Source organism: Mesoplodon mirus (genome assembly GCF_964341445.2).
Source record: "Mesoplodon mirus genome assembly, chromosome: 5".
Lineage (NCBI taxonomy): Eukaryota > Metazoa > Chordata > Mammalia > Artiodactyla > Ziphiidae > Mesoplodon > Mesoplodon mirus.
The window spans coordinates 53,979,745-53,995,216 of NC_138980.1; the positions used below are offsets into that span (position 1 = coordinate 53,979,745).

The following is a 15,472-nucleotide window of genomic DNA, read 5'->3' on the forward strand; positions in this document are numbered from 1 at the left end:
TCTTTCTAAGCTCCTGCCAGCACTGTGCTATATACGCTGGGGGCGCAGATAACAGCAATCCCCATAGGATGCCTGCCCTCAGCAAGTACACGGTCCACTTCCAGGATTTTATCCCCAGGACATCGTTCAGCAGAAGCGCCAAGATGATGGAGATTTGTAACAACATCAAGACTGGAAACCACCCAGATATTTACAAGAGCAGGAGGGTTTTCTCAACCGTTTGAGTAGAAAGACTATCCGGCCTACCCACACCTATACCCTGGCAGGGTCAGCCTGTTCCCTATGGACGTAGTGGTTGGTTTAGGGGGAGGCTGGTGAGCCTGCCCCAAGGGGGTGGGGGCTTGGAGGCTCAACAAAGGGGTGTGTGATGCGATGGTGATGGGTCACAAAGGGCTTGCGGTATAAATAGGGTCGGGTCAAGAGACTCTGGCAGAGTCCTGCAGGGAGGTGACGAGGTGCTTTCGTTCCCTCTCTCTCTCTCTCCGAGACTCAACTTGTGGCTGGTGGCTCTCTCTTGAACGAAGAGAGCCATGAGCAGTGAGAGTTTACCTCATTACACGGCCAATAGCTACTGTTCAGTGGGGGTGTCGAGGACCTCCATGGGGGTCCTGCAACGACAACTGTATGAGGGAGGAGAGTATGACATTTTCAAGTACGCTCCCATGTTGGAGAGCGACTTTATCCAGGTCAGCAAGGAAGGAGAAGTGATCGACCTAGACAACCGCGTCCGAACGGTGACTGTGGGCGTCGCATCCACCAGCCCCCTCTTCCCACTACCTGACGTCATGCTGCTGGCCCGACCAAGGAAAGTCTGTGCCGGGATCACCAAGGGGAGAGGTTGCAAGCCCGTGAAGACCCTAGAGCTCACCAGGCTGCTCCCCTTGAAGTTTGTCAAGATCTCCATCCACAACCGGGAGAAACAGCAGCTGTGCCTGAGTCTTGCTACCGGCCGGACTTTCTACCTGCAGCTGTGCCCCTCTTCCGACGCACAAGAAGACCTCTTTTCCTATTGGGAAAAGCTTGTCTATATCCTGAGACCACCGGTAGACAGTTACAGCAGTACCCCGATGCTCCAAACTGGAGATGCAGCGACTACAGAGGATGCCGACTTCCTAGTGGTAAGCACCTACAGGGACTCAAGAACACGGGGCAGGGTGCTTTGGGAGAGCAGGGCAAAGCTGGTCCTTCATAGCCTTTGGTGCTCTCTGAGACTCGCCTGGGAAATACCTTCTACCGTTGAAAAGGGTCAGGGACAAACGAGCTATCACTACGGGAGTCACCACGCTGGAGAGTTTCTGAGTGCTTCTCCACCTTGTCCCACGAGGCCGAATTTCAGAGAGACCTTAGGTATCCTCTCGGCTGCACTGGTCTCATCACCAGGGCTGTAATCCCTCCTACAGCATCCTGACTCTCTGGTCTCTTCCTGAACACTTACCCCAGCCCAGGTAGTCTCAGCAGGTGGGGAACATCATTCACAGTTAGGAAGTCCTTCCTTCATTGTGTCTCCCCGGGACTCCGACATGCTGACTCAAATCAGCCCAACCCGTGGAGTCACCAAAACGTACAAGGTGTGCATCCCTTGACCCAGGAACCCCACTTCTAGGAATCTGCCCTGCAGGGAGAGAAGCACAAGGGTATAAAGTTAAAGTGTAGAGCATCATGGAGAATTGTATCAGTGCTCTCCCTGACCCTGGGACTGTTCAAGTAAAGTGGAGTGGCCGTTTGACAGGGGTGCAGTAGAAGGGGTCTTGCATCCAATGGGAGCTTAGACTGGGTGATGTCAAAGGTTATTCTAAGTATAAGGCCTTGAGTTGCTCAGCTCCAGGATGAGAGAGGAGCGGACAGTTCTGAGCTCACTTTCTGTCATCTCTCTCTTACCTGTCTCTCCTCCCCTTGGCTCAGACCACAGAGCTCCACAGAGAAAGGGATCAGGATGAGGTTGGGCTTCACAAGCATCGTGACGTGACTGGAGCCACGTCTTGTGCTTATGTGGGGGGAGAGGGAATCCATCATGCCCCCCATGGATCAACTGCAGCCCTGAAAGGCGCCGAAGGATCGGCGGCAGGGATGACCGTGGGCCTGGCGGGAGCCACCATCGAGGATCCAGGAGAAAGCGGATCCGGCCAGGCCACCGCAGGTGCTGCCCGCCTATCCCCGCAGGACACGAACCTGGTCTCGGCGGATGTTGCCAGCACATCCTCGACGGGGGCAGATGGTCCAGAGAGCAGCACGAGCGTGGTGTTGCCAGGTGCAGTCACAACCAGCGAGCCTGCTGCTGGAAGAGCTGAAGGGAAGGTCGCAGCCCCCGTGGTCTCCACCTTGCAGAGTGAAGGCTACACGTCTGAACGGGAAGGAAGCCAGAAGGTCTCCCACCGCAGGGATGAAGCCTGGAAGGAGAAAAAAGGAAAGGAGGACACGTCTTCAGCGAGGAAACGTTCCCATCACCGCAGGACAGGTGAAGGTCACCACAGGACAGGAGGGGACAAGGCCCAGATACCATCCTCCCACTGGTCCTCATGCGGCCATGGAAACTCCAAAGTTGACAAAGGAGGGGAGGACAGCTCGCACACTGAGGAAGAGCCAAGGCCGCCACCAGTTCGGGGACCCTAAGTAAGACATCCAGTGAGATCCTCTCCGTCTTTAGGTGCTTCAGTCATTCCTGATTGAGAAACAAGGCTCACACATGAACACTGAGAGGCAGACAAAACCCCGGTTGCCTTGCATCCTTCCCTAGAGAGGCAATTCCTACTTTCTCTAATAAAGGAAACCATACAACTCCAAAAGAAATGCTATCTTGTGTTTTCTATGTCCCCTCGCCTGGTAGTGACTTGACAGTGACTTCTGTGATGCGAATTGTGCTTTGGCCTGAGACCCCAGAATCAAAATTTTGTTGTAGAAGATATGTAGTAAGTATCATTAAGCCATTCACTAGGGCTGGAAATAGATGCACTATACAGAAATTTTCGCTGCGAGGTTGCGAATCTTTTGAAATAAGATTTAATATGTAAATAGTTTGGGGAGAAGATAAGCTGGGGGAAGTGACTGTGTGATGTTTATACTTGCGTTGCTGAATTAATTACTTAACTCATCAGGTATTTATTGGGTGTCTGTGCTGTGCCTAGCACGAGGCTATGTTATTGAAAAACGACCCTTTTCTCAGCAAAGCACTCTGGTTTGGTTATGGGCACTCTGCAGAAGGCAAGGAAATAAGCACAGAAAAAGGTTTTCGTCGCTTGCCCGAAGGTCACACGTGCATAGCCACTGCCAGAAAGAGAAGCCTGTTTTCCCCGCAAGGCTTCTCCAGGGCACGTAGGGTGGAGGGAGGACAAGTCTGCAGCCGGGGCTGAGCTTCAGGCCATAGCTGGGGTCAGAGGTTCACCTTATGAAAACAGAAACTCTCTCTGGCTTGTAAGGAAATCAAACCATTGGGAGTTATTTTACTTTGTGTAGGATAAAACAGAACACGGGGGGATCAGGGTTGTCATTGGCTCAACAAAGGGACCCAATCTTTATGGTAGAAGCAGCACCAACGAGGAGTCCGGAAATCTGAGTTCCTATCCTGTCTGGGCCACTGACTCTCCTGGGTCACTCTGCCTCTCTGTAATGGTACCTCTGTGGGCAGCCACGGGGTCCCCAACTGTAAAACCAATGGATTGGACCGCTGCAGTGATTCTTACCCTTGGTTGTATGTTGCGAGTTCCCTGGGGAGCTTAAAAACAAACAAAAAAAACATTGATAGCCTGACCCCAATCCCAGAGACTCTGATGACATTTAGGTGGGGTAAGCCCTCCAGCACTGGGAGTTTTAAAAATCTCACCCAATAATTCTACTGTGCAGCAGCCAAGTTGGAAAACCACTGGGCTAGGAGGTCTGGGGGGGGCGCCACTTTCAGCCCCAGTATGCCATAACTTTACAGTGGAAGACAGTAGTTCTCCAACATTCACATGCATAAGGATCACCTGGGAAGCCTATTTAAAAAATAACATTTCTCACCATACGATATCCCTTATACATGGACTCTACAGTACGATGCCAATGAACATATCTGCGAAACAGAAACAGACTCCCAGACATAGAAAAGAGACTTGGGGTTTTCAGTGGGGTTGGGGGCAGGGAAGGATTGGGAGTTTGGGATTAGCAGATGCAAACTACTGGGTGGATAAACAGCAGGGTCCTACTGTAGAGCACAGAGAACTCTAGTCAGTATCCTGTGATAAACCATAATGGAAAAGAATAGGAAAAAGACTATACATGAAATACACAAAGAACACACATGAAACTGAATCAGAAATTAACGGAAGAAGTTAACACAACAGAAATTAACACAACCTTGTAAATCGACTAGACGTCAATAAAAAAGAAGGGGGAAAAGAAAAAAAATAGAAGCCAAGGTTGGGTTCCCTTTGCGGGGAGGGAGCATGCAGAAGAGGGGCTGGCAGGCTTCTATTTCTTGCTCTGGGTGGCAGCTACAAGGGTGCTCACTTTCTTGTTACTCATTAAGCTATATATTTACGGTTTGTGCACTTTCATGAATGTGTGTTATATTTCACAATAAAAACAGTTTCTAAAACTGTAAAAATATATATATAAATATAAAAAGTTAGCCTCCCTGAAAAGAGAAAATGGGTGAGAAAATTCTCCATATCCTGGAAATGACAGTACCAATGGGACTCTGACAGGTAGCACTCTTTCTAAGCTCCTGCCAGCACTGTGCTATATACGCTGGGGGCACAGAGAACAGCAATCCCCATAGGATGCCTGCCCTCAGCAAGTACACGGTCCACTTCCAGGATTTTATCCCCAGGACATCGTTCAGCAGAAGCGCCAAGATGATGGAGATTTGTAACAACATCAAGACTGGAAACCACCCAGATATTTACAAGAGCAGGAGGGTTTTCTCAACCGTTTGAGTAGAAAGACTATCCGGCCTACCCACACCTATACCCTGGCAGGGTCAGCCTGTTCCCTATGGACGTGGTGGTTGGTTTAGGGGGAGGCTGGTGAGCCTGCCCCAAGGGGGTGGGGGCTTGGAGGCTCAACAAAGGGGTGTGTGATGCGATGGTGACGGGTCACAAAGGGCTTGCGGTATAAATAGGGTCGGGTCAAGAGACTCTGGCAGAGTCCTGCAGGGAGGTGACGAGGTGCTTTCGTTCCCTCTCTCTCTCTCTCCGAGACTCAACTTGTGGCTGGTGGCTCTGTCTTGAACGAAGAGAGCCATGAGCAGTGAGAGTTTACCTCATTACACGGCCAATAGCTACTGTTCAGTGGGGGTGTCGAGGACCTCCATGGGGGTCCTGCAACGACAACTGTATGAGGGAGGAGAGTATGACATTTTCAAGTACGCTCCCATGTTTGAGAGCGACTTTATCCAGGTCAGCAAGGAAGGAGAACTGATCGACCTAGACAACCGCGTCCGAACGGTGACTGTGGGCGTCGCATCCACCAGCCCCCTCTTCCCACTACCTGACGTCATGCTGCTGGCCCGACCAAGGAAAGTCTGTGCCGGGATCACCAAGGGGAGAGGTTGCAAGCCCGTGAAGACCCTAGAGCTCACCAGGCTGCTCCCCTTGAAGTTTGTCAAGATCTCCATCCACAACCGGGAGAAACAGCAGCTGTGCCTGAGTCTTGCTACCGGCCGGACTTTCTACCTGCAGCTGTGCCCCTCTTCCGACGCACAAGAAGACCTCTTTTCCTATTGGGAAAAGCTTGTCTATATCCTGAGACCACCGGTAGACAGTTACAGCTGTACCCTGATGCTCCAAACTGGAGATGCAGCGACTACAGAGGATGCCGACTTCCTAGTGGTAAGCACCTACAGGGACTCAAGAACACGGGGCAGGGTGCTTTGGGAGAGCAGGGCAAAGCTGGTCCTTCATAGCCTTTGGTGCTCTCTGAGACTCGCCTGGGAAATACCTTCTACCGTTGAAAAGGGTCAGGGACAAACGAGCTATCACTACGGGAGTCACCACACTGGAGAGTTCCGAGTGCTTCTCCACCTTGTCCCACGAGGCCGAATTTCAGAGAGACCTTAGGTATCCTCTCGGCTGCACTGGTCTCATCACCAGGGCTGTAATCCCTCCTACAGCATCCTGACTCTCTGGTCTCTTCCTGAACACTTACCCCAGCCCAGGTAGTCTCAGCAGGTGGGGAACATCATTCACAGTTAGGAAGTCCTTCCTTCATTGTGTCTCCCCGGGACTCCGACATGCTGACTCAAATCAGCCCAACCCGTGGAGTCACCAAAACGTACAAGGTGTGCATCCCTTGACCCAGGAACCCCACTTCTAGGAATCTGCCCTGCAGGGAGAGAAGCACAAGGGTATAAAGTTAAAGTGTAGAGCATCATGGAGAATTGTATCAGTGCTCTCCCTGACCCTGGGACTGTTCAAGTAAAGTGGAGTGGCCGTTTGACAGGGGTGCAGTAGATGGGGTCTTGCATCCAATGGGAGCTTAGACTGGGTGATGTCAAAGGTTATTCTAAGTATAAGGCCTTGAGTTGCTCAGCTCCAGGATGAGAGAGGAGCGGACAGTTCTGAGCTCACTTTCTGTCATCTCTCTCTTACCTGTCTCTCCTCCCCTTGGCTCAGACCACAGAGCTCCACAGAGAAAGGGATCAGGATGAGGTTGGGCTTCACAAGCGTCGTGACGTGACTGGAGCCACGTCTTGTGCTTATGTGGGGGGAGAGGGAATCCATCATGCCGCCCATGGATCAACTGCAGCCCTGAAAGGCGCCGAAGGATCGGCGGCAGGGATGACCGTGGGCCTGGCGGGAGCCACCATCGAGGATCCAGGAGAAAGCGGATCCGGCCAGGCCACCGCAGGTGCTGCCCGCCTATCCCCGCAGGGCACGAACCTGGTCTCGGCGGATGTTGCCAGCACATCCTCGACGGGGGCAGATGGTCCAGAGAGCAGCACGAGCGTGGTGTTGCCAGGTGCAGTCACAACCAGCGAGCCTGCTGCTGGAAGAGCTGAAGGGAAGGTCGCAGCCCCCGTGGTCTCCACCTTGCAGAGTGAAGGCTACAGGTCTGAACGGGATGGAAGCCAGAAGGTCTCCCACCCCAGGGATGAAGCCTGGAAGGAAAAAAATGAAAGGAGGACACGTCTTCAGCTAGGAAACGTTCCCATCACCGCAGGACAGGTGAAGGTCACCACAGGACAGGAGGGCACCAGACCCAGAAAGCATCCTCCCACTGGTCCTCATGCGGCCATGAAAACTCCAAAGGTGACAAAGGAGGGGAGGACAGCTCGCAGACGGAGGAAGAGCCAGCCCGCCACCAGTTCGGGGACCCTAAGTAAGACATCCAGTGAGATCCTCTCCTTCTTTAGGCGCTTCAGTCATTCCTGATTCAGCACCAAGGCTCACACATGGCCACTGGGAGGTAGACAAAGCCCCGGTTGGCTTGCATCCTTCCCTAGAGAGGCAATTCCTACTTTCTCTAATAAAGGAAACCATACAACTCCAAAAGAAATGCTATCTTGTGTTTTCTATGTCCCCTCGCCTGGTAGTGACTTGACAGTGACTTCTGTGATGCGAATTGTGCTTTGGCCTGAGACCCCAGAATCAAAATTTTGTTGTAGAAGATATGTAGTAAGTATCATTAAGCCATTCACTAGGGCTGGAAATAGATGCACTATACAGAAATTTTCGCTGTGAGGTTGCGAATCTTTTGAAATAAGATTTAATATGTAAATAGTTTGGGGAGAAGATAAGCTGGGGGAAGTGACTGTGTGGTGTGTATACTTGCGTTGCTGAATTAATTACTTAACTCATCAGGTATTTATTGGGTGTCTGTGCTGTGCCTAGCACGAGGCTATGTTATTGAAAAACGACCCTTTTCTCAGCAAAGCACTCTGGTTTGGTTATGGGCACTCTGCAGAAGGCAAGGAAATAAGCACAGAAAAAGGTTTTCGTCGCTTGCTCGAAGGTCACACGTGCATAGCCACTGCCAGAAAGAGAAGCCTGTTTTCCCCGCAAGGCTTCTCCAGGGCACGTAGGGTGGAGGGAGGACAAGTCTGCAGCCGGGGCTGAGCTTCAGGCCATAGCTGGGGTCAGAGGTTCACCTTATGAAAACAGAAACTCTCTCTGGCTTGTAAGGAAATCAAACCATTGGGAGTTATTTTACTTTGTGTAGGATAAAACAGAACACGGGGGGATCAGGGTTGTCATTGGCTCAACAAAGGGACCCAATCTTTATGGTAGAAGCAGCACCAACGACGAGTCCGGAAATCTGAGTTCCTATCCTGTCTGGGCCACTGACTCTCCTGGGTCACTCTGCCTCTCTGTAATGGTACCTCTGTGGGCAGCCACGGGGTCCCCAACTGTAAAACCAATGGATTGGACCGCTGCAGTGATTCTTACCCTTGGTTGTATGTTGCGAGTTCCCTGGGGAGCTTAAAAACAAACAAAAAAAACATTGATAGCCTGACCCCAATCCCAGAGACTCTGATGACATTTAGGTGGGGTAAGCCCTCCAGCACTGGGAGTTTTAAAAATCTCACCCAATAGTTCTACTGTGCAGCAGCCAAGTTGGAAAACCACTGGGCTAGGAGGTCTGTGGGGGGCGCCTCTTTCCGCCCCAGTATGCCATAACTTTACAGTGGAAGACAGTAGTTCTCCAACATTCACATGCATAAGGATCACCTGGGAAGCCTATTTAAAAAATAACATTTCTCACCATACGATATCCCTTATACATGGACTCTACAGTACGATGCCAATGAACATATCTGCGAAACAGAAACAGACTCCCAGACATAGAAAAGAGACTTGGGGTTTTCAGTGGGGTTGGGGGCAGGGAAGGATTGGGAGTTTGGGATTAGCAGATGCAAACTACTGGGTGGATAAACAGCAGGGTCCTACTGTAGAGCACAGAGAACTCTAGTCAGTATCCTGTGATAAACCATAATGGAAAAGAATAGGAAAAAGACTATACATGAAATACACAAAGAACACACATGAAACTGAATCAGAAATTAACGGAAGAAATTAACACAACAGAAATTAACACAACCTTGTAAATCGACTAGACGTCAATAAAAAAGAAGGGGGAAAAGAAAAAAATAGAAGCCAAGGTTGGGTTCCCTTTGCGGGGAGGGAGCATGCAGAAGAGGGGCTGGCAGGCTTCTATTTCTTGCTCTGGGTGGCAGCTACAAGGGTGCTCACTTTCTTGTTACTCATTAAGCTATATATTTACGGTTTGTGCACTTTCATGAATGTGTGTTATATTTCACAATAAAAACGGTTTCTAAAACTGTAAAAAATATATATATAAATATAAAAAGTTAGCCTGCCTGAAAAGAGAAAATGGGTGAGAAAATTCTCCATATCCTGGAAATGACAGTACCAATGGGACTCTGAGAGGTAGCACTCTTTCTAAGCTCCTGCCAGCACTGTGCTATATACGCTGGGGGCACAGAGAACAGCAATCCCCATAGGATGCCTGCCCTCAGCAAGTACACGGTCCACTTCCAGGATTTTATCCCCAGGACATCGTTCAGCAGAAGCGCCAAGATGATGGAGATTTGTAACAACATCAAGACTGGAAACCACCCAGATATTTACAAGAGCAGGAGGGTTTTCTCAACCGTTTGAGTAGAAAGACTATCCGGCCTACCCACACCTATACCCTGGCAGGGTCAGCCTGTTCCCTATGGACGTGGTGGTTGGTTTAGGGGGAGGCTGGTGAGCCTGCCCCAAGGGGGTGGGGGCTTGGAGGCTCAACAAAGGGGTGTGTGATGCGATGGTGACGGGTCACAAAGGGCTTGCGGTATAAATAGGGTCGGGTCAAGAGACTCTGGCAGAGTCCTGCAGGGAGGTGACGAGGTGCTTTCGTTCCCTCTCTCTCTCTCTCCGAGACTCAACTTGTGGCTGGTGGCTCTGTCTTGAACGAAGAGAGCCATGAGCAGTGAGAGTTTACCTCATTACACGGCCAATAGCTACTGTTCAGTGGGGGTGTCGAGGACCTCCATGGGGGTCCTGCAACGACAACTGTATGAGGGAGGAGAGTATGACATTTTCAAGTACGCTCCCATGTTGGAGAGCGACTTTATCCAGGTCAGCAAGGAAGGAGAACTGATCGACCTAGACAACCGCGTCCGAACGGTGACTGTGGGCGTCGCGTCCACCAGCCCCCTCTTCCCACTACCTGACGACATGCTGCTGGCCCGACCAAGGAAAGTCTGTGCCGGGATCACCAAGGGGAGAGGTTGCAAGCCCGTGAAGACCCTAGAGCTCACCAGGCTGCTCCCCTTGAAGTTTGTCAAGATCTCCATCCACAACCGGGAGAAACAGCAGCTGTGCCTGAGTCTTGCTACCGGCCGGACTTTCTACCTGCAGCTGTGCCCCTCTTCCGACGCACAAGAAGACCTCTTTTCCTATTGGGAAAAGCTTGTCTATATCCTGAGACCACCGGTAGACAGTTACAGCAGTACCCCGATGCTCCAAACTGGAGATGCAGCGACTACAGAGGATGCCGACTTCCTAGTGGTAAGCACCTACAGGGACTCAAGAACACGGGGCAGGGTGCTTTGGGAGAGCAGGGCAAAGCTGGTCCTTCATAGCCTTTGGTGCTCTCTGAGACTCGCCTGGGAAATACCTTCTACCGTTGAAAAGGGTCAGGGACAAACGAGCTATCACTACGGGAGTCACCACGCTGGAGAGGTTCTGAGTGCTTCTCCACCTTGTCCCACGAGGCCGAATTTCAGAGAGACCTTAGGTATCCTCTCGGCTGCACTGGTCTCATCACCAGGGCTGTAATCCCTCCTACAGCATTCTGACTCTCTGGTCTCTTCCTGAACACTTACCCCAGCCCAGGTAGTCTCAGCAGGTGGGGAACATCATTCACAGTTAGGAAGTCCTTCCTTCATTGTGTCTCCCCGGGACTCCGACATGCTGACTCAAATCAGCCCAACCCGTGGAGTCACCAAAACGTACAAGGTGTGCATCCCTTGACCCAGGAACCCCACTTCTAGGAATCTGCCCTGCAGGGAGAGAAGCACAAGGGTATAAAGTTAAAGTGTATAGCATCATGGAGAATTGTATCAGTGCTCTCCCTGACCCTGGGACTGTTCAAGTAAAGTGGAGTGGCCGTTGGACAGGGGTGCAGTAGATGGGGTCTTGCATCCAATGGGAGCTTAGACTGGGTGATGTCAAAGGTTATTCTAAGTATAAGGCCTTGAGTTGCTCAGCTCCAGGATGAGAGAGGAGCGGACAGTTCTGAGCTCACTTTCTGTCATCTCTCTCTTACCTGTCTCTCCTCCCCTTGGCTCAGACCACAGAGCTCCACAGAGAAAGGGATCAGGATGAGGTTGGGCTTCACAAGCGTCGTGACGTGACTGGAGCCACGTCTTGTGCTTATGTGGGGGGAGAGGGAATCCATCATGCCCCCCATGGATCAACTGCAGCCCTGAAAGGCGCCGAAGGATCGGCGGCAGGGATGACCGTGGGCCTGGCGGGAGCCACCATCGAGGATCCAGGAGAAAGCGGATCCGGCCAGGCCACCGCAGGTGCTGCCCGCCTATCCCCGCAGGGCACGAACCTGGTCTCGGCGGATGTTGCCAGCACATCCTCGACGGGGGCAGATGGTCCAGAGAGCAGCACGAGCGTGGTGTTGCCAGGTGCAGTCACAACCAGCGAGCCTGCTGCTGGAAGAGCTGAAGGGAAGGTCGCAGCCCCCGTGGTCTCCACCTTGCAGAGTGAAGGCTACAGGTCTGAACGGGATGGAAGCCAGAAGGTCTCCCACCCCAGGGATGAAGCCTGGAAGGAAAAAAAGGAAAGGAGGACACGTCTTCAGCTAGGAAACGTTCCCATCACCGCAGGACACGTGAAGGTCACCACAGGACAGGAGGGGACCAGACCCAGAAAGCATCCTCCCACTGGTCCTCATGCGGCCATGAAAACTCCAAAGGTGACAAAGGAGGGGAGGACAGCTCGCAGACGGAGGAAGAGCCAGCCCGCCACCAGTTCGGGGACCCTAAGTAAGACATCCAGTGAGATCCTCTCCTTCTTTAGGCGCTTCAGTCATTCCTGATTCAGCACCAAGGCTCACACATGGCCACTGGGAGGTAGACAAAGCCCCGGTTGGCTTGCATCCTTCCCTAGAGAGGCAATTCCTACTTTCTCTAATAAAGGAAACCATACAACTCCAAAAGAAATGCTATCTTGTGTTTTCTATGTCCCCTCGCCTGGTAGTGACTTGACAGTGACTTCTGTGATGCGAATTGTGCTTTGGCCTGAGACCCCAGAATCAAAATTTTGTTGTAGAAGATATGTAGTAAGTATCATTAAGCCATTCACTAGGGCTGGAAATAGATGCACTATACAGAAATTTTCGCTGTGAGGTTGCGAATCTTTTGAAATAAGATTTAATATGTAAATAGTTTGGGGAGAAGATAAGCTGGGGGAAGTGACTGTGTGGTGTGTATACTTGCGTTGCTGAATTAATTACTTAACTCATCAGGTATTTATTGGGTGTCTGTGCTGTGCCTAGCACGAGGCTATGTTATTGAAAAACGACCCTTTTCTCAGCAAAGCACTCTGGTTTGGTTATGGGCACTCTGCAGAAGGCAAGGAAATAAGCACAGAAAAAGGTTTTCGTCGCTTGCTCGAAGGTCACACGTGCATAGCCACTGCCAGAAAGAGAAGCCTGTTTTCCCCGCAAGGCTTCTCCAGGGCACGTAGGGTGGAGGGAGGACAAGTCTGCAGCCGGGGCTGAGCTTCAGGCCATAGCTGGGGTCAGAGGTTCACCTTATGAAAACAGAAACTCTCTCTGGCTTGTAAGGAAATCAAACCATTGGGAGTTATTTTACTTTGTGTAGGATAAAACAGAACACGGGGGGATCAGGGTTGTCATTGGCTCAACAAAGGGACCCAATCTTTATGGTAGAAGCAGCACCAATGACGAGTCCGGAAATCTGAGTTCCTATCCTGTCTGGGCCACTGACTCTCCTGGGTCACTCTGCCTCTCTGTAATGGTACCTCTGTGGGCAGCCACGGGGTCCCCAACTGTAAAACCAATGGATTGGACCGCTGCAGTGATTCTTACCCTTGGTTGTATGTTGCGAGTTCCCTGGGGAGCTTAAAAACAAACAAAAAAAACATTGATAGCCTGACCCCAATCCCAGAGACTCTGATGACATTTAGGTGGGGTAAGCCCTCCAGCACTGGGAGTTTTAAAAATCTCACCCAATAGTTCTACTGTGCAGCAGCCAAGTTGGAAAACCACTGGGCTAGGAGGTCTGTGGGGGGGCCTCTTTCCACCCCAGTATGCCATAACTTTACAGTGGAAGACAGTAGTTCTCCAACATTCACATGCATAAGGATCACCTGGGAAGCCTATTTAAAAAATAACATTTCTCACCATACGATATCCCTTATACATGGACTCTACAGTACGATGCCAATGAACATATCTGCGAAACAGAAACAGACTCCCAGACATAGAAAAGAGACTTGGGGTTTTCAGTGGGGTTGGGGGCAGGGAAGGATTGGGAGTTTGGGATTAGCAGATGCAAACTACTGGGTGGATAAACAGCAGGGTCCTACTGTAGAGCACAGAGAACTCTAGTCAGTATCCTGTGATAAACCATAATGGAAAAGAATAGGAAAAAGACTATACATGAAATACACAAAGAACACACATGAAACTGAATCAGAAATTAACGGAAGAAATTAACACAACAGAAATTAACACAACCTTGTAAATCAACTAGACGTCAATAAAAAAGAAGGGGGAAAAGAAAAAAATAGAAGCCAAGGTTGGGTTCCCTTTGCGGGGAGGGAGCATGCAGAAGAGGGGCTGGCAGGCTTCTATTTCTTGCTCTGGGTGGCAGCTACAAGGGTGCTCACTTTCTTGTTACTCATTAAGCTATATATTTACGGTTTGTGCACTTTCATGAATGTGTGTTATATTTCACAATAAAAACGGTTTCTAAAACTGTAAAAAATATATATATAAATATAAAAAGTTAGCCTCCCTGAAAAGAGAAAATGGGTGAGAAAATTCTCCATATCCTGGAAATGACAGTACCAATGGGACTCTGAGAGGTAGCACTCTTTCTAAGCTCCTGCCAGCACTGTGCTATATACGCTGGGGGCACAGAGAACAGCAATCCCCATAGGATGCCTGCCCTCAGCAAGTACACGGTCCACTTCCAGGATTTTATCCCCAGGACATCGTTCAGCAGAAGCGCCAAGATGATGGAGATTTGTAACAACAACAAGACTGGAAACCACCCAGATATTTACAAGAGCAGGAGGGTTTTCTCAACCGTTTGAGTAGAAAGACTATCCGGCCTACCCACACCTATACCCTGGCAGGGTCAGCCTGTTCCCTATGGACGTGGTGGTTGGTTTAGGGGGAGGCTGGTGAGCCTGCCCCAAGGGGGTGGGGGCTTGGAGGCTCAACAAAGGGGTGTGTGATGCGATGGTGACGGGTCACAAAGGGCTTGCGGTATAAATAGGGTCGGGTCAAGAGACTCTGGCAGAGTCCTGCAGGGAGGTGACGAGGTGCTTTCGTTCCCTCTCTCTCTCTCTCCGAGACTCAACTTGTGGCTGGTGGCTCTGTCTTGAACGAAGAGAGCCATGAGCAGTGAGAGTTTACCTCATTACACGGCCAATAGCTACTGTTCAGTGGGGGTGTCGAGGACCTCCATGGGGGTCCTGCAACGACAACTGTATGAGGGAGGAGAGTATGACATTTTCAAGTACGCTCCCATGTTGGAGAGCGACTTTATCCAGGTCAGCAAGGAAGGAGAACTGATCGACCTAGACAACCGCGTCCGAACGGTGACTGTGGGCGTCGCGTCCACCAGCTCCCTCTTCCCACTACCTGACGTCATGCTTCTGGCCCGACCAAGGAAAGTCTGTGCCGGGATCACCAAGGGGAGAGGTTGCAAGCCCGTGAAGACCCTAGAGCTCACCAGGCTGCTCCCCTTGAAGTTTGTCAAGATCTCCATCCACAACCGGGAGAAACAGCAGCTGTGCCTGAGTCTTGCTACCGGCCGGACTTTCTACCTGCAGCTGTGCCCCTCTTCCGACGCACAAGAAGACCTCTTTTCCTATTGGGAAAAGCTTGTCTATATCCTGAGACCACCGGTAGACAGTTACAGCAGTACCCCGATGCTCCAAACTGGAGATGCAGCGACTACAGAGGATGCCGACTTCCTAGTGGTAAGCACCTACAGGGACTCAAGAACACGGGGCAGGGTGCTTTGGGAGAGCAGGGCAAAGCTGGTCCTTCATAGCCTTTGGTGCTCTCTGAGACTCGCCTGGGAAATACCTTCTACCGTTGAAAAGGGTCAGGGACAAACGAGCTATCACTACGGGAGTCACCACGCTGGAGAGGTTCTGAGTGCTTCTCCACCTTGTCCCACGAGGCCGAATTTCAGAGAGACCTTAGGTATCCTCTCGGCTGCACTGGTCTCATCACCAGGGCTGTAATCCCTCCTACAGCATTCTGACTCTCTGGTCTC

General features: G+C 51.0%; 2 protein-coding genes across 2 annotated transcripts in view; both read left to right on the forward strand.

The window, feature by feature from the left end:
• Positions 1-2,734, forward strand: part of LOC309805349 (Golgi-associated RAB2B interactor protein 3-like) — a gene marked incomplete at both ends in the record, with an annotated part of 71,322 nt that extends 68,588 nt beyond the window's left edge. Inside the window, one exon of the mRNA XM_082623277.1 lies at positions 2,645-2,734. Coding sequence (XP_082479403.1) covers positions 2,645-2,734 — 90 coding nt within the window. The remainder of the gene's footprint in view (positions 1-2,644) is intronic.
• Positions 2,735-5,209: 2,475 nt separating this feature from the next.
• Positions 5,210-14,833, forward strand: LOC309805350 (Golgi-associated RAB2 interactor protein 3-like; the record flags this gene model as incomplete). Its single annotated transcript, XM_082623278.1, has 5 exons — positions 5,210-5,483; positions 10,206-10,487; positions 11,272-11,379; positions 11,686-11,829; positions 14,813-14,833. The coding sequence occupies exons 1-5, from the start codon at positions 5,217-5,219 to the stop codon at positions 14,831-14,833; spliced, it is 822 nt and encodes a 273-aa protein (XP_082479404.1). The 5' UTR covers positions 5,210-5,216.
• Between the last annotated feature and the right edge of the window lie 639 nt (positions 14,834-15,472).